The sequence below is a fragment of the Saccopteryx leptura genome, chromosome 1, assembly GCF_036850995.1.
Source record: "Saccopteryx leptura isolate mSacLep1 chromosome 1, mSacLep1_pri_phased_curated, whole genome shotgun sequence".
NCBI lineage: Eukaryota > Metazoa > Chordata > Mammalia > Chiroptera > Emballonuridae > Saccopteryx > Saccopteryx leptura.
Window position 1 is genome coordinate 352,616,189 of NC_089503.1, and position 19,997 is coordinate 352,636,185.

The 19,997-nt window shown below is 36.2% G+C and overlaps 1 protein-coding gene across 39 annotated transcripts in view; it reads right to left on the minus strand.

Annotated features, from left to right (window-relative positions):
• Positions 1-19,997, minus strand: part of RIMS1 (regulating synaptic membrane exocytosis 1) — a 469,012-nt gene that overhangs the window by 60,779 nt on the left and 388,236 nt on the right. For 27 of the 39 annotated variants that reach the window (XM_066359077.1, XM_066359044.1, XM_066359075.1 and 24 more), the window contains one exon: positions 5,681-5,916. The exons of the other annotated variants lie outside the window; for them this stretch is intronic. In XM_066359077.1, the coding sequence (XP_066215174.1) occupies positions 5,681-5,916 (236 nt within the window). The remainder of the gene's footprint in view (positions 1-5,680; positions 5,917-19,997) is intronic. 39 annotated transcript variants of the gene reach the window in all.

Below are 19,997 nucleotides of genomic sequence, written 5' to 3' on the forward strand. Positions count from 1 at the left end.
CTCACTTATTTCACACTATAGTCCTTCCCTATTCCTTTCCTTTAGCTAAACTATGTTCATGAATTGAGATAATTGATTGAAACATATATTTGTGTTTTCCTCCCAATGTTTTTCCTTCCCCTTTCTGCAAAATTATTACTTAATAATTCCAAAAAATTTATTTTATGCTTCTGCAGGATTTCTGCAGGAAAATATAGGCAACTGTTTAGTCTTTTGTAAATGTCTGACCTCTAAAAAAGAGGATGATAAATGTGTCAGGTCAGGTGGAGAGAAGGCTGTGCAGGGCCTCGAGACTGGGCAGCGCCTGTAGAAACCACGGCCCTGCTCCATGCACCCTGATGTAACACAAAAAAGAGAGGAACTTCATGAGGCTGAACGATAGTTTTTATACAGGTTCGGATTCTTCTAATCAGACAGAATGTGCATCATTTTCAAATCACTAAATTTTTAAAAAATCTCTGTCCATGTGAGATATTTTTCTTAACAAATACCTATATATCTATTACTTTGTTCATAGCAGTAGTCCCAAACTTTTGTGCTTGCAGCAAGTTGACACTGAAGTCAGAGAGCTTGATCTACAGGGATTCAGAGGGAAAGACGATAGAGGTAAATACTGACATAACAGGGGACAACTTGCATAGTTAGAAGGTCTTACACAGGATCATAAAAAAAGGATTCAGGTGGGGGAAAAATAAATTTGGATAGGCCCTGGCCGGTTGGCTCAGCGGTAGAGCGTCGGCCTGGCGTGTGGAGGACCCGGGTTCGATTCCCGGCCAGGGCACATAGGAGAAGCGCCCATTTGCTTCTCCACCTCCATCCCGTCCTTCCTCTCTGTCTCTCTCTTCCCCTCCCGCAGCCAAGGCTCCATTGGAGCAAGGATGGCCCGGGCGCTGGGGATGGCTCCTTGGCCTCTGCCCCAGGCGCTAGAGTGGCTCTGGTCGTGGCAGAGTGACGCCCCGGAGGGGCAGAGCATCGCCCCCTGGTGGGCAGAGCATAGCCCCTGGTGGGCGTGCCGGGTGGATCCCAGTCGGGCGCATGCGGGAGTCTGTCTGACTGTCTCTCCCCATATCTAGCTTCAGAAAAATACAAAAAAAAAAAAAAATTGGATAATGGAAAAATACTGGAAAGATAAAGAGTATCATTAAAGAAACATAGAAGCTATTTCTTAGCACAATCTTAGTACATAATTGACTCTTAATTGTTTAAAACTTATAAGTAGTCCTGTAATATTTCCCATAATTTAGTAAGGTTTATAATCACTAAAATTATATTAATTTATCTAACAAAGTAGCCTCAGCTGTTAATGCTATAATAAATAATACTTTTATTAAATGGGTAGACCCCAATTATCTGCCAGTTCTTCCTGAACTCTCATCCTGGGAGACCGAGACACTTGACCCATTTGTCTTCCTACTGTCTTTGGTTACGTACTTAAATGGCACTGGGTTTTATGTTTGGCATTTGGCTTTATACTATATTTTCTCATTTAGTTCTTTGGTTCCTATTTATTTCCAGTGTGAATGACTTCCTTTCACTGGGTATACTATTAAATTTGAAACATCCAATGTGGGTGATATAGTACTTGGAATATAGTTATTCAATAATATTTGATCATGTAAATCAAGCAGTATCAGTCAAAAAGCTGATATTTTATAGTTGTATATGTTTTCTTCATAAAAGCTAAAAGTTGTAATTGGAAATCAGTCTCACATGCATAGTGCTTATATGATCTCTCCTGAGATGACCCGTCTATTGTATTGAGAAAAAGTATCCAATTAGAAATAAAAGAAACCTTTCAAGTAATTTTAGGATGCATACAGATTTATTTACCATATCCCAGGGGAATAAGCACTTATCATTTTCAACTTCAATCAGTGTGCTGTGCCCTGTCCTGGGAAATCATTCCCTAATTTATTCTTTAATGTTCACCTCCTCAAGGAAGTCCCTCAAGACTTCGTGAGAATGAATCACACTCTTTGTGTTCCCTTGTACCACTCTAATGCTTGGAGAACTGTCTTTTGTGAGCTGAAATAGTTACATGCCATGTGTTTTATACTGTGATGTCTTTGAGGGCAAGGATAATACCTAATTCAATCTTTTCAGTACTCTTAGCTCTTAGCCCAGTCTCTAGTGTGGGGCTGAACATGTACTATCAACAAACTGTACAGTAAGTCAATATTTTATTTATTTATTTATTTATTTATTTATTTAATTTTTACAGAGACAGAGAGAGATTCAGAGAGAGGGATAGATAGGGACAGACAGACAGGAACAAAGAGAGATGAGAAGCATCAATCATTAGTTTTTCGTTGTGACACCTTAGTTGTTCATTGATTGCTTCTTATATGTGCCTTGACCATGGGGCTACAGCAGATCGAGCAACCCCTTGCTCAAGCCAGTGACCTTGGGTCCAAGCTGGTGAGCTTTGCTCAAACCAGATGAGCCCACGCTCAAGTTGGTGACCTCGAGGTCTCAAACCTAGGTCCTCCTCATCCCAGTCCAATGCTCTATCCACTGCGCCACCGCCTGATCAGGCAATACATGTTTATTTTAAATTACTTCTTTTCGCACAGTGGGTAAGAGCATGGGCTCTAACACCAAAAAGCCTGAGTTTAAATTCTGGCTTAATAACTTGCAATGAAAACCTGAGAAAGTTACTTAATCCCACTAGTCTATACCTTATGTTCTTCAGTTTCAATATGGAAATAATAAATGGTTCTTCATAAACTTGTCATTTACCAATGAAGGAGTAATATTTTATACACACATACACCTGCACATATATAACAAGAGTGCATGGGGAAAGCTCTTGAAATGTAAATCTATTATTAGTTTTATTCAATTAGACACAGGAATACCTACCATTCCATGATACCAAAATTACCTTACACTTGTAAGTAATTAATACAAGGGTGTATTTAGGAATGATTCTTCACAGATTTCTGTACCCTTCTCTTTTTTCATTGAATTTATTGAGGTGATTTGGTCAATAAAACCATACAGGTTTCAGGTGTACAACTCTATAACACATTATCTGTGTACTGTATTGTGTGTTCACTACCCCAAGCCGAGTCCTCCACCACCACTCATCCCCCCCTTTACCCACTTCTACCTCCCTACCCCTTTTCCTCTTACAATCAACACACTGTTGTGTCTATGATTTTTTTCGTTGCTAAATCCCTTTATTTTTTCACCCATTCCCTAGCCCCTTACCCCACTAATAACTGTCAGTCTATTCTCTGTCTCTATGAGTCTGTTTCTATTTCGTTTGTTAGTTTATTTTGTTCATTAGATTCCACATATAAATGAGATCATATGACACTTGTCTTTCTCTGACTGGCTTATTTCACTTAGCATAATACTCTCCAGGTCTATCCATGCTGTCACAAAAGGGATGATTTTCTTCTTTTTTATGGCTGAGTAGTATTCCACTGATGGCCAAATGATGAAAAGATGCTCAATGTCACTAATCATCAGAAAAAATGCAAATTAAGACCACAATGAGATATCACTTCAACCTGACAGAATGGCTATCATCAATAAATCAACAAAAAATAAGTGTTGGCGAGGATGTGGAGAGAAGAGAACCCTTATACACTGCTGGTAGGAATGCAGACTGGCGCAGCTACTGTGGAAAGCAGTACAAAGTTACTTCTAAAATTAAAAATGGAACAGCCTTATGACCCTGCACTTCCATTTCTGGGAATATGTTCAAGGTATTCCCCCCAAAATGAATTTGATATAATACCCCTAGGTTCACTGTAGTGTTATTCACAACAGCCAAGATTTGGAAGCAGCCCAAGGGCCCAGCAGTAGATGAGTGGCTAAAAAACCTTCCCAATGATGTCCTAATATACAAGTGAGGAGGAGACTGTTATTGCTAGAATATCATACAGCCAGTCTCTGAGTGAGGGACCAAATCTTCACAATACATCAGCAGGGCCTTTAAACCTACAGAAACTAAAATCTCCTTCATGTTCTAAAGCCTAGCCCTAAATCCACCTTGAATTTCATGAACTCCAATATATTCCTGGATCGGGAGCCTTTTCTTCAGTTTCTCTTCTTTCACTACTTCATTTTTCGATCTAATTCAGCTACTGTTCACCGAATAGGTTTTTAGATATGTGCTTTATTACCTGAAGGCATCGACAACAGAACACCAAGAAGCACCACCATCAAAATGGAACAGAGGCAGAGGCAGGGTCATAGGGAGCAGAGGGACAGCTGTCAGAGGGAAGGGGGATGAGGGGATGGGATCAGAGAAGGTGAAGGGATGACAGCAAATCCTAGAGGGAAGGGGGCAGAGAGATGGGGGGGCAGGGCAAAGGGGGTATAAAAAGGGACACAGGGGTGGGGGTGAGGGAGTTATATTCAGTGGGACACTTGAATTCATGTAAACACAATAAATTAAAAATTAATAAAAATTTTAAAAAATAAAGGAAAGCAAAGAAAACAATGAAAAATTTCTCCTATGCTTAAGGAAGAAACCTGATTCTGAGTAAGACAAATGATTCTCCTTCCCAATAAACATCTTAGTGATATGGCCCAGAGGCAGATTTGTCACAGAGATGATAGCTAATCTAGCTTTGTTCCAAACTTATGATTTTCAGAAATAAAAACCTCTGTTTAGATAAATAGCTGTATGTACTAATGTAATATTTAAATGGCTTGAAATGGCCTACTTCTAATTTATTTGTTAATTTGTCCAGTAGCTTGCATACTTTTAAATAGGTACTGCTCCGGATACCAAGTCAACTACAAAGAGGATTTCACAGGAGTTTTTTGCTACAAGTAAATTTTGCAACAAGACTTTTGCTGTTAAGGAACAAAAAATGGTACCAATGGTTATAACAGAAGAAACAGGTGCTGACAATTGAAATCAGTTCAGTATTTCGCTTACCTTTCATTTTCCATAGCACTGAGCATAGTATTGACTTGTTAATATGTCTGACCAAATGTTATATAATCTTAGACAGTTTTTTTATATTTTATAATACAGAAATAACCATTCTCTATCTGTTTGCTTCTTTTGTAAATACCTTGAGGACATAAAGCTTTTAAGATTTATAAGCAGTAGGAAAATATTTGAAACTCAAATTTGTATTAAAACATTAGTCTTTGCACAAATCCACTGACCCATTTTTCTGAAGTAAAAATAACTGCGGGACTTCTATAGACTTACATTGAAAACTTACCAATTTCAGTTCATTTTTATACTCATACAGTACCATAAAAGCTGTATTTCAAGTGGCACAACTGACCTTCTTTTCTATAAAAATATAGATAGGGTCTAAATTATAAGTAATTGCATTGCAGAACATTTTGAAAAGGAGAATCCTGTTGCTTTTCTTGCACAAAAATCAATTTGGATCTTTACTACTTCTTTGCATTTCCTTGAATATTTTGTAAGCACAATTGTAATTCTTTTTAAGTTAAAGGAAACTATCCAACCACATCACAGATTGACAATGACACCTTGTTAGACAGCTGTATAGAAAATAAATAAATAAATAAATAAACCCATCCACGTGGCAGATTTCCAGAGAGAGAAAAAGAAACGTCCTCTGCAAAGAAGAATCAGTAGACTCTACGATCCCATCACAATGCACCACAGGAAGACGCACGATTGTCTCTCTCCAGCAAGACCTTGAGATGTTTAAGCTGAATTCGCTTCACTCACCTGTCTGGCTTAGCTGGGACGTGCTTCTGCTCCTCCGAGACACGATGGCCACCACTTTGGCACTCAGGCTGGATCTCCGCTTCTTCCCGCCGGCGCCCACCGTCCCCACGGCCGTGTCCGACTGGCTGCCGTCGTTGTGCTCCAGCGCGTACATCTCTCCGCTCACGCTGGTGCTCTTTGTGATGGCTCTTCCTGACGTCCCCATCCGTCTGCCTTGCATTTTAGGGGTAAATGAACTATATTTACAAAGTAAAAACATATATGCATCCATAAATTACAGGTCAGCATTAAACGAAACTCTAAATCTCATTTATTTTGAAATAATCCAGGCAAATTTTTACGGGGGAAAGCCAGGTGAGTAGTAGTCCACAGCTACGCATACTTTAAGATTACATCACCACCCCTAAACATTTACCAGATGTGGCTTCAAACACTATATAACAGAGAACGCTATAAACCGTTTTTACAGATAGAATAAAGAAATGCAACCAGTGCTGTCCATGGGAGGTAAAGGTTACTGACCAGTTTTGTAAATGGTTATTATGTTACTTTCAGAAAAATTAAAATATTTAAATCAATAAGACATGTTTTTATACATTCCTGAGGAAAGACTTTTGTTAAAAATGGATACTTCGAATTTGCCACATGACAAAATTTATAAAACGAAAGCGGTATCTGTTCTCGTTTTCTTTTGGGATTCCAAAGAAAAGACACATCCTGGCTATCTGAGACTTAACGAGTTTAGGAAAGACAGTCAAGAGTCAAAATAAAGACTGCTTTTCTGTTTTTCTTTCTTGCCCCTTGGTGCTCCATCTTCTCGACACAAACTTCATCTCATTTTCCAATTTCGAGCCCGTTCCGTACACGTGCGCTAGGCTCAGACTCTCCTCTTTCCTGTTCTTTCCCATAAACACTTGCTTGTTTATGCAGCCAGATTCTACTAGCTTGTCTGAATTATATTACTGTACTTTTCTCCCAAATGAGTAAATCATGGTTGAGGATTTCAGGAACCACAGAAGATTGGTGGGGAAAACAAACAAACCAGAACCCCCTCTACCTGCCAGAGTAAACGTGCGTCTGTGAGTTGGAGGGAGGCAGGGCAGGGGGATGAGGAGCCAAGGGCGTAGTCCTCTCTGAACCATGTAAATGAACTCTGCATACGCAACCAGACTGTACCTCTAGACTGGCCTTTTCTGATTCTGTAGAGACCTGGCTTCATAGAGCTGACATGGCCCTCTTCGTTTTATATTTCCTCAAAATATTTCCAAAAATTGGCTAACATGACTGTTGCCACCATATCAGTTTTCTATTTCTTGATTTGATCTACAAAATACATTATCTAATATAGCATATTTTAACTGTGATTCTATTTAATATACAAGTCCAAAGAAATCCTAACAATATTAGAAATGATAAAACAGAAACTTTTGTCTTGGGGTCACGTTAAGATATCTGTGGTCACATATATAGAGTGTTTCCGTAGAAAGGGAAACTGGTATGGGTGAGTCTAAGCTGGTGGGAGAGCAATACTATTGTGAAACTTTGTGCATATTCTTTAAAGTTATAGGGAAGTTTAGAAGTATAGAAAAATGTCTTCTAAAATATTTATATCATAAAAGGTTACTCAAGATGAGGCATAAAATTTCAAAAATTTTATATGGCTATTTAATCACCGCAATGAAATGTCTACAATATTGACAAGTAAAAATTATGAAAAAAAAATAAGGGAAATCTGTATAGTGATTAATATTTCAAGGGAGGACTGAATTAAGAGGTTTTGTTAAAATGATATTTTTAATAAACATATTTTTTCCTAAAAAAAAAACCATTTTGTTTAAAAGCATTCTAATATGATCTGAGGATAGAGCATAGTCTCCTTATAACCTAGAATACCATATGTTGAATGAGAACATTAAGTCATTTTAAATTCTCTATCGAACTGAGGGGAGAGATTCAAGGGTCCACTTAATCAGATTGATTTAATCCATGAGAAGGTCACTGATTCAGCACAAACGTGCTTTCTCTTCCCCTATTTCTCAGGCTTTTCTTTGCCCAGCTTCCTGTCACTCAGGTGTGCCTGACTCCTTCAAGATACACTTTAAAGCTTCCGGCTTTATAAACCTTCCCGGGGACTGCCCAGCATCGTGACTGTTGTCTCTTACCCCTTTGTTTTCCATATTGTACTGGTTGTATTAAGATTCTGATATTTTATATTAGTATGCCTCTTATGCATCACTAAATTTATTGCAGCACCCTTACTATTGCTGAGTGACTTGAAGATTTACAAGCAAAAAGTAAAAACAAAACAAAAAAATAATCATCTATCAATGTACACACAGACTGTGAGAATATCCACCTTTAAAAATCAAACAAATATCTCATCTTTCTTCTTTGAGACCGCTATTCCTTCTAGCTACTGACTTTTTGTAGAAAAATCTCCTGAAGGAGTTGCCTGCATCGTCTCTTCCTACCCTCCTCTGAGCTAACTTGGAATCGGGCTTCGTCCCTACCATTTCCCCAAAACTGCCTCTGACCAAAGTCCTCATGCCTCCACCCAGCAAAATCTTATCATTTCTTAATCCCTTTTCTTTTCACCTCTCAATACATCGTGCATTTGAAAAAAACATTTGATTCTTTCGGTCTTGAAACACATGTCATTTACAGACTTTCCTACCTCTGCCTCACCGAGAGCACTTTTATCCTTCCATCACTCCACACTGCAGTTCACGGCCCTCTGACTACACTCTTCCATAGGAGACTAACTCCCCACTTGTGTCCTCTCGTCCCAAGCTTTATATATGATCTACATGCTGCAGATTCCAACTGTTTTACTGGACCTTGTACTCAACCCCTGAACTCAGAATTTACACACCTAGTTGTCAGCTGACATCCCTGCTTGGGTATGTCTCATAAGGCTTCCAAAAATAATGTGTTCAACTCAACCAAAACAACTGTTCCTCTCTAATATTCCACATCACATTAAAGATACCCCCTTTACCCAATTGTTCAGAATAATAATTGCTTGCTTTCTGTTAAGAAAAAGATATCTAAACTTAAAACGAAGAACAAAACGAAAAGCAAAATCCAAAAACAAAACAAACCGAAAAAAACATTGCCTTACCTTTTAATGCCATGCCTGAAAGCCCATCTAAGGGTCAATTGACTTTCTAGGAGAATGTAATATTTTTAACTTATAATTTACTCTTATAATAATAATGGTCTAAATATTTTACAAATCTGTAAAGTTAGATGCTAACTTGAATGAAACTGATAAGAAGCAAGTGATTACCATTTATCAGAGAGGATCACAACACATTCGGTTCTGAATCTGACTAATACTACTCCTTACAGCATGCTCCCCACCCCCATGACTGTATGTATGTATGTATGTATGTATGTATGTATGTATGCATGTATACAAGCACAGGAGTCTCCTGGATTATCTTTGTAACCACTTTGTCATCTTGTTGGTTTTCTCAATGAGTTAAAACTTCAAAGTGTGCTATTTATTTTTCTGGTAATCGATTTAATTTTGAGACTTACATGTTGATAATGTTGTAAGTCACATCAAAACACTGAAATGAAATCCCTGCGGAAGCCACTGAACTGTGTTGTCTGAGCAGGCTACTTCCTGGACTCTTTAAGCCCTGCCATGCCTTTTCCTGGCTCCCAGATTTCATATCAAGTGCTAATAGAGCATTTCTTTCAGTCCCTGTTTCTCTTTTCTTTTTCCCCGACTCTGATTTTCTATGTTTGTTTATTTTTGTTTTATGTAAAACTGTCTCTTGCTTTGCTTGTGATAATAATACACTAGAGGCAACAATGACTGGAATCTCTGCAAATAAAATCTGCTGGACAGCAGATAGCAAAGATATACTGAAAACTGGGTGGCAGATGACAGAATATCTTGTTATTAGTCTTCATGTGTGTCTGTGTCCTACCAAAAGTTCGTATCACTCAAGAAGATGTCCTGTGCACAATGAAAGAAGAACATCCCTTTAAAGCCTGGGCTTAAGTTATTGTGTTAATTTTGGTCCTATTGCTGTGTTGTATAACTGAAGGTACCAGTTCTCTTTGCATGTTTAAAAATAATCTTTTCAGTTGGTGATGAAAAAATCTCTTACTTTCTGTGCCCTGAAGGATAGCTGTCTGGGCAGACAGAAGTTAAATTCCAAGCTATCTTAAATTTATTAGAGCTCTTGTTCTGATTGATCTATATGGATAAATAAATACAGGATTCTAACATAGAAAACTAAAAAAAAAAATCCCATAGAAAAAAGAAACAAAACTTCTAATGCTTTAAATATGCTTGTCTTTTAAGAAAAATATATACATTCTCAAGAAATTGCTAACTCAGAAGAATTTTAATATAACAATCTAAATCCATAGTCAAAATGAACTATTGGAAATATCAAACTAGTTTGACAAATCTGGGTTAAAAAAAGCTTTATGAGAAGCACAATGAGATGCCATTTCACACACACTAGGAAATCTATAATAAAAAGAGATAATAACAAGTGTTGATGAAAATCTGGAGGAACTGAAACCCTCAGACATGGCTGGTGGGAATGTGAAATGATGCAACCGCTTTGGAAAACAACTTGACAGTTTGATTAAACTAAAACATAGTTAAATTAAATTTAGAGCTACTATGATTCAATAATTCCATTAAAAACTTAAATACAGAGTTACCAGATGGTCCAACAATTCCATTCCTAGGTACATACTGAAGAGAACTAAAAGCATATATCCTTACACTCACATATGAATATTCATATCAATATTATTCATAAGAGTTAAAAAAAAAGGAAACAACCAAATTCTTATCAAATGATGAATGGAAAAACAAAACGTGGTATATTCATACAATGGAATATTATCAACCATATAAAGGGATGAATTTGAAAACATTATACTACATGAAAGATGCCACATACAAAATCCTACATATTGTATAATTCTATTTAAACAAAATGTCTAACAGTCAAATCCATAGAAACAATGTATATTAGTGGTTGCCTGGGGCTAGTGGAGAGGAAACACGACTGGGTTTCTTTTGGGGCAAGATAAATACGTTCTGTGATTAGATCCCTATGATGTTTGCACAACTAATTATAAATATACTAAAAACCACTGAATTGTACAATTTAACAGGGTGAACTGTATGGTATGTAATTTCTAACTCACATATGAAGTGAAGACAGTAAAATAGAACCTGGGTGCCTGCCCACTGAATTTGAAAGCTGTTTTCCATAGTTTATAGTTTAAGGATGTGGTTGTCTTCTATTTTCATCGTAAAGTTTGTAATCTCATTCTTATTAAATTTGAGCAGTTTTCAGATGACATTTAGGAATGAAAACATCTGTTATTTGTAATCTTCAGTCAGTGATCATGAGTTCTATTTGGAAGTAAAATCCATGACTTGATAACTCATTTGAACATGCATTCTCCATGGGAGTAATATGCCCCCAGAGGGTGGTAACTTGTTCTAGATGGATGTAAGAGGGGTAAAAAGATCTTGGATGATAAATGGTTTGGGGCCTTCACACAGCCAGTGTATAAATAGATACAGTATAGCTGTGATATTAAAATGTCATGTAGGGAAGTCAATTTGGAAAAGAACATCTAAAAGATAAAAATATTGAAAACTAATGCATTAGAATAAGAATTTGGGAAAAGTCAAAATTGTAATAGCTTCTAGTTTTTTGATTTGAGAACTATGCGGATAATGGGGTGAAAAAAATATAATTACTCTGTTTAAATAATAAATAGGCCAATATTTAAAAACATTTTGTTTTAAGAAATGTTATAGGGATGAAATGACTATAAATGACCAGTTAAATATATACATCCTCATATATTTCCAGTCTAGTCTAAATGCAATTAAATATATGTACACATACACAAAGAGAACAACAAAAGCTGGTGTACAATATTCAGTGAATACCAAAACATTAGAAAATACTCTCTCCTATCATGTATGAGCCATAAAATTATATAAATAAGTTACAAATGATAGTCATAAAACTAAAGATGGTTACAAACAAATGATTTCCTGATATATCTGCTGTTTCAGTTTACAAAGGAACAAAGAAGAAAAATAATTATTGTAGAAAATATTTCCACTAGTTAAAGGATCTGAGCATATATGGTCTCTAAAGAATCCTTCCAGGTCTATATTATTTTGATTCACTGTAGTGGATTTGTAGTATGTATCAATTAGTAAGTTTTAATTAACACACACTTGATCACCATGTCTATGCTTTAAGATGACCTAGCTGAAATCAAGGCAATCATATTTAAAATGAGTAAGGAAACATGGCTCTAAATGATTTTCTAAGCAAATAAAAAAATGATGAAGTAAAAAAGCCATAAAAAGTTTTACCATATATTGTTTTAAATTTAACAGATTCTAGGAGTAGAATGTAATCTGTTAACTGCACAAACTAAAGCAAGAAACCTGAAAATAATACATATCATACTACATAAAGCTAAATTACTAAAAGCACAATAAGTATTTTGTTTACTTTATGCATCAAGTATACAATTAATTAAAAAATATACACTGTAGAAAAACAGACAAACTAAGCCCAATATAAGCTAGTCTATAAGTTTAGTTTTCTTTTTCTTGAAATTTGTATTACATTGAAGACTTGCTAGGTTTATAGTTGTATATACATGAAAGTTTATTCTTGTATTTTTTTATTAATTGTTGTATTATTTATTTGTATGACAACAGTAAACCTACGTTTGCTCACTCCTTATTATGAATCCCTTCAGACAAATAATGGTGTTATCTGAATTAAAAAATAGTTCATAGATAATGAATTTGAACTAGAGCTCATATCTTAATTTTTTTCTTGCAAATCATAGCACTAGAATTTATTGTACCACATAATTTTGATTTACAATGTGCTTTTAAAGCAGCAATATCCTCCCTTTCTTTTTTAAATAAGATATTTGACAGGCCTTCAATTTATAAAACAAATGTTAGTAAAACTACTCTAGTGAAACAGTTAAGTCCCAGACCCTGCAATCTAAATATTCTCCTCATCCTTCAGTTTATGTATTTTTTCCCTGTATCAATCGTGTGTCCAAGTGGCTGTTCTTGGAAAGAGGTTCATGAAACACCAACAGTCCATGGACATTGCTTTTAAAACCTCTAGGCCCCTGATGGGGAACCTTTTCATAAAAACCGCCCACTTTTGCAGTACTGGTCAACCTGGCTCCTCCTACCCTTGTGGGCCTTCCAGCTTTCATGGTGAGTGGTAGTAGAGCAACCAAACAGTGCTGCGATTGGCCCACCATGAAAGCTGGACCGCTCACTAGTGGGCGGGAGGGGCCAGGTTGACCAGCACTGCAAAAGTGAGCGGGTTTTTATAAAAAGGTTCGCCATCACAGCTCTAGGCTAATAAAACTGAACTCTTCAAAAGAAACACTTAAATTAATCCAGCTCATTATAAGTAACAATTAAGTGAAAAAATCAAATATTAACAATCAAAATCCAAATTCTGAAAGGCGCTGTCATTCTATATGGTAATCATCAGGCCTATAAAATATGTAAAGATGACTTTTAAGAGTAAAAACTAACCCTAAATTTGATACCATGTGTTCAGTCACTGAATTCTAATTCTATAGCATAACTCTACTTACACTTTCCAAGTATTCTGATATATAAACTACTTCATTTTATTTTTGCACTGTCCTGTGAGGTAGGATTGGCAGGCATGATTCTCATTTCTCAGATGAATATGTACATCCTATTATTATTACAAATATATTAAGATACACTTAAACCCATATCGCTAGGAATCATGGTCTGTTTTGCATTATAGAGGTGGCATCCAGTATAGTGTGTGCACATAATAGACATCCAGTAAGTGACTTGTGAATGAACAACTAAGCAGGAAAATAAATCACACTCTCTATATACACATACCCATATAGACACATCTAAATATTCTCTAAAATGAATATATTTTCAGCTCTTTATTTACTACTATATGATATTTATTTACTACTTATTTCCTACTATATAAACAGACTATGTCTTTCTTTTCTACATCTTTCTATACTCCTCAGCCTTCTCAACTTGCTCTATGTCCTCCAATGTCTTTTTTCATATTTAAGACTCTGATCTGGTCACTTTCTGGAACTAGAACCTGTACTGATTGTAGATAAAATTATGATGATAAAAGTAACTGTAGACTGAAGTAACAGTATAAGTTTGATAAGAAATTAGGCAATTTTGGTTGTTTATATGGGAAAAAGCACCTCACTAAAATTAGATATATTTTTTTATCAATAAGGCAAATATTATGGTAAGTCTTTTATAGCTTTATCTTTTATATGTTTTGATACAATCAAATAAAAATTCATGCATAGATACATAAAAATATTTTGGGAATAAAATATAAAAATACTTTAGAATGTTTAGTCAATAAGTGTTTAAAAATAAGAGTGGACTTCTTTACAGTGATTCGATCAATAAAAATAGTTTCATAATTTTATGATAGGTTTTAAGGGGTACATTTCCATCAACTCTGACTAATGCCAAATTTAGAATGGTAGGCAATCATGTACTACTCTAAAGTAAGCTAAAAAGAATACGCAGAATGCAAGAAGTAACCAAAGACTATAGAGTACTTTGCCAAAAAAAATGATCCTTTCTAATAAAATACCCAGGAATAAACTGAACAGAGGATATAAAGGACCTACATACTGAAAACTACAAAACATTATTGAAAAAAACTGAAACAGATACATGAAATGGGAAAATATTCCATGTTCATGGATTGGAAGAATCAACATAGTTAAAATGGCCACATTACCCAAAACAATATACAAATATAATACAATCCTATCAAAATCCTAATGTCATTTTTTAAAGAAATATAACAAAAATCACCACATTTGTATGAAACCATAAATAAAAACAGAATAGTCAAAGCAATTCTGAAAAAAAGAATGAAGCTGAAGGCATCACACTGACTTCAAATTATACTACAAAGACACGATAATCAAAACAGCCTAGCATTGGCAGAAAAACAGACATACAGACCAATGAACAGAATCGAGAGCCCAGCAATATAACCACATATATTTGGACAAATAATCTTCGACAAAGGAGTCAAAATCACACAATGGAGAAAAGAAAGTCTCTTCAATAAATGGAGCTGGGAAAATTGGAAAGCCACATACAAAAAAAAAAAAAAAAAAATGAAACTTGACTACAGTTTGTCCCCCTGCACAAGTATAATTCAAAATGGATCAAAGACCTAACTATAAGATCTGAAACAATTAATTATATAGAAGAAAACAGGTACTAAACTCATGAATCTTGGCCAGAGAGAACAGTGAATTTGACCCCAAAGGTAAGGAAAGTAAAAGTAAAAATAAAAATAAATGAATGGGACTATATCAAACTAAAAAGCTTGTGCAGAGCAAAAGAAACTGGCAACAAAACAAATAGGTAGCCAACTAAATGAAGATATTTGCAAACAACAGCTTTGATAAAGTTTTTTTTCTTTTTTATTATTTGAGAGGCAGGGAGGCAGAGAGACAGACTCCCACATGTGCCCTGACCAGGTTCTACCTGGCAACTCCCCAGCATGTGATGCTCTGCCCATCTGGGGCTGCTGCTCTGTTGCTAGGCAGCCAAGCTATTTTTAGCACCTGAGGCAAGGTCATGTAGCTATCCTCAGTGCCCAAGGCCAACTTGCTCAAACCATTCCAGCCATAGATGCAGGAGGGGAAAAAAGAGAGAGAAAGAAGAGGGAAGGGAAGGAATGGAAAAGTGATGGTCACTTCTACTGTGTGTCCTGACTGAGAATCAAATTCAGGACTTCCACATGCCAGATCGATGCTCTACTGCTGAGCCAACCAGCCATGGCTGGCTAGGGGTTAATATTCAAAATATATAAAAACTCATAAATTTCAGCAACAAATAAGCAAACAATCCAATTAAAAAAATAGAGAGAAGACATGACCAGACACTTCTCCCAAGAGGACATACAAATGGCCAATGGATATATGAAAAGATGCTCATCTTCATTAGCTATTAGAGAAATGCAAATCAAAACTAAAATGAGATACCACCTCACACCTGTTAAATTGGCTATTATCAACAAGTCAGGTAATAACAAGTGCTGGAGAGGCTGTGGAGAAAAATGAATCCTCAATCACTGCTGGTAAGAATGCAAATTAGTAAAACCATTATGGAAGAAAATATAGTGGTTCCTGAGAAAATTAAGAACAGAACTACCATATGACTCAGCAATCCTTTGACTGGGTATCTACCCCCCAAACTCAAAAACATTGGTACCTAAAGACACATGCACTCCCATGTCCATTGCAGCATTATTCACAGTGGCCAAGACATGGAAACAACCCAAGTGTCCCTCGATAGAGGATTGGATAAAGAAGATGCGGTACATATACACAATGGAATACTACGCAGCCATAAGAAATGATGACAGTGCCATTTACGACAGGATGAAACTTGAGAACATTATACTGAGTAAAATAAGTAAATCAGAAAAAGCTATAGTTTTTACCTGAAAACTATGTACTCTTATTGATCAATGTTACCTTGTTACATTTAATTTTCTAAACAAACAAACAAACAAAAAAGAATAATCTTTCCTAAGGTACTTCAATCATACCCCTTCAGAGAATTCCTGAGTCTGGAGACTGTCTCTGCCTCCCTACCATATTTAGTTGTAACACACAACACCTCTTTATATATGTCTACTCCAATCGTAAATTTATAGGATATATTGCGACCTGCCACTCCCATCAGCTTTGAGTTTCCCTTTCCAAGTTTACTTCACATCATAATGTTCCTCTTAGAATGGGGTCTCAGGTGTTGACAGGCTTCCTGATTGCACCAAACTGGATATGCCTGACAAATGGCTGGGCTTCTGTTCTAATGAAATCTGGGTGAGCTCTCACACCAGTAGGGATTTTTAAGAAGAGGTTTTCTTCAGTATTTTCTTTTTTAAATATATTTTTAACATTTAATTTATTGGGGTGACATTGATTATCATAATTACACAAGTTTCAGGTGCCCAACTGTGCCACAACAAACTCATACATTTACATTCAGAAATTTCTCTGCATTAAGCACTGTACAGTTAGGACCTCAGAGAAATAAGCACTGCTTCTCATGGGTCTATCTCAGAGGGGTGCAGGACTGACTCAGTAATAGGGTTTGAATTTATTCTTCTTTCCAAGGTGTTTGACCACCTTATATTATAGCTTATATTTAAATTCTGTGCTCATAAAAATGTAAGATAGCAGTAAGAGGCTGACGCATTGGATTCTATCTTTACATAGTTATCTATTTCACAACTGTCTTCTATAGAGATGAAAGATACACATCAAGGTATTAATAACATTTTCTTTCACTTACTAGATTGAACTGATAAATTGATAGAATTGGTGTACCTCAAGAAAATGGTAAAGTATAATTAGTTGCAAAATATATTTTATTGTTCAATGTAAAACTAATTGTTCTTATCTTTATAATCATTACTTAAATTATAATATTTATATTTTTGAGCACTAACTATATGTTTAGCAGTGTGCCAAATACTTTAGGAAGTATAATTTTAAATAGAAACAAGAAAAAATAACATAAAATTACAAAATATAAACAAAATAATTAAAAACAGAAAAATTTTTGAAAAAATTTAAAAAGTGATCTCAAGGCATGTTTTGATAAGAAGGCAAGAATTTTATGATAATAATTGATGCCAACTCAGTCAAACTTCCACAGAGAAAAACATGATTTCACCTGAACATCAGTGGGACTATTTCACAAATTCTCTCTAGAGCCAGGTTATAGCATCTAATAGTTTGTCTTTTTTATTTCTCATAGATTTGTCTGAAGGGCAACACAAGAAAAGTACACCTACTGTCTCCTCTCTGTACTTCCCTGGGTCCACACAACTACATTTCAGACAAGTGAAGAGTACTTAAAATTCCTTGGGAAGCTGGGCTTCACAGATTGTATCACTTAAACTATTTTCAATGTCAAAATTACTTTTTCTATTTCGTCCTTTAACTACTTTACTAGTTTTTAAAAATAGGCAGGTTTGCAGTCAAAAACAAAAATAGCAACAACAAATCTATACCTTAAGGGAAGAGAGACCTAGATTCAAGTGACAGCAATCATCACTTGCTATTGGTGGCCCTGGACATTTGTAAAATCTCAGATATCTCATCTGTATAATAAAGAGAAACTCCTACCTGAACTGGAAATAATATGTGTATAACATGTTCAGTTGTAAAATAAATCCTAACTATTAGTATTATTATTATTATAGCTCTAGTGCCATCCTGTGCATGAAATCCTAACTACTTGTGGTGTAATGATAATCCTTCCAGATGTAACAATTAATTTGTACCAATCTATGGCATGTCAAGGCTATATTTTAAAGGGTTTCCAGTTTGCATTTTTTTTGTTTTTTGCTTGTCAGCAACTTGTCCTGGACATGCCTCCCAATTACACTGCTCCCATTTGAATAAAAAGGGCCATAGGCATCTGCTTGTGTTCAGCTCGGTGTATGTGGTATCCTGTGGTCTTGGCCGTAAGAACTGGCATCTGAGTTGATGCAGCCTCTCAGGGCAGGCTGGCAGCCTATCCGTTGTCCTGGTGTGGGTACTGTGATGACAGGATGCTCTTTATTTGATTATCACTAACCACTCTGTTCATCTTAGGTGCTCCATTCTCCCTCCTTAAACTCCAACACCCCGAGTTCCCAGAACCTCTTCCTCCATCGTGGCGGCAATCAGCCTTTCCCCTTCGCATTATTCTTCTGTTCTCCAGCTTCCACTTCTCCTCATGACACCAGTGGTCCTCTCTATGCTAGAGCACCTTTCTCTGTTGATTTTCTAGTCCTGACCTCCTTTCACTTTCTCCGTCACTGTTCCTGATTGCTATTTTCTCAAGTGCCTTTAGATCTCACCGCTAGTTCACAATCCAGTTCTCTTTGCCTTGCCCTGGGCATTTGTCCTTGAACTGGGTAAAAGTCCCCAGGGTCACAGGTCTTGTACTTTACAACAACATTTATCATGTATTATTTTCATTGTAAATACTACCCTTTAAGTGGGAAAATTTTAAAATGTCAAGAAAATAGTAACACAGTATTCCTGACCACGTGATGTTTCAGTGGATGGAGAGTTGATCTGGGACATTGAGGACCCAGGTTCAAAACCCTGAGGTCATCAGCTTGAGCACAGGCTCATCCAGCTTGAGCATGGGCTCACCATCTTAACTGTGGGATCATAGACATCACCCTGTGGTCACTGGTTGAAGGCCAAAGATTGCTGGCGTGAAGCTCAAGGTTGCTGGCTTGAGACCAAGGTCACTGGCTTGACAAGAGGTTACTGGATTGGTTGGAGCCCCTCAATCAAGGCATGTATGAGAAGCAATTAGTGAACAACTAAAAGTGCTGCAACTATGAATTGATGTCTCTCGTCTCTCACCGTTCCTGTCTGTGTTTCTCTGTCTCTCTCTTGCAAAAATAAAATAAAATAATAACACATTATGAACTATTTCTAGCAATCTGTTAGATGATATATTCTGAAAATCCTTTCATTCTCAAATGCTTAGAAATGATGGGAAAATTACAAGAAATACACATTAAAATACAACCTAAGTTCATAAGCAAGGGCAATCCTTTATACACCTTTGATAATCTATTACACTGAAGACATGCAGTTAGCAATACGTAACTTCTTGTATATTGAGGGGTAAATAAGAATTAAGCAAGGAGTATTAAATTTCATTTTATTTAACAATAGAATATTAAATTAATTGTGTAATATCTTTTACAATAAAATAAAATTGGAAATGTTTAGCCACCTATAATAACCAAAATATAATTTCAACAATATCCTGAATAGACTATGTATATACAAGCAAAGTTATTAATACCATCTGTTTTTGAATTTCCAAAAATATTATTTCACTTGAATAAATTTTTCGTACCCTCTTCTATAGAGTTATTTTTCTAATTAAAGAAAATATTCTAATTATCTATGATTTCCACTAAAATGCTCGTTAAAATACTTTAAATGTAAAGAATAATTTAATTCCCGCTCTAGCCGGTTGGTTCAGCAGTAGAGCGTCGGCCTGGAGTGTGGAAGTCCCAGGTTCAATTCCTGGTCAGGGCACACAGGAGAAGCGCCCATCTGCTTCCCCACCCTTCCCCCTCTCCTTCCTCTCTATCTCTCTTCTCCTCCCACAGCCAAGGCTCCATGGGAGCAAAGTTGGCCCAAGCACTGAGGATGGCTCCATGGCCTCCACCTC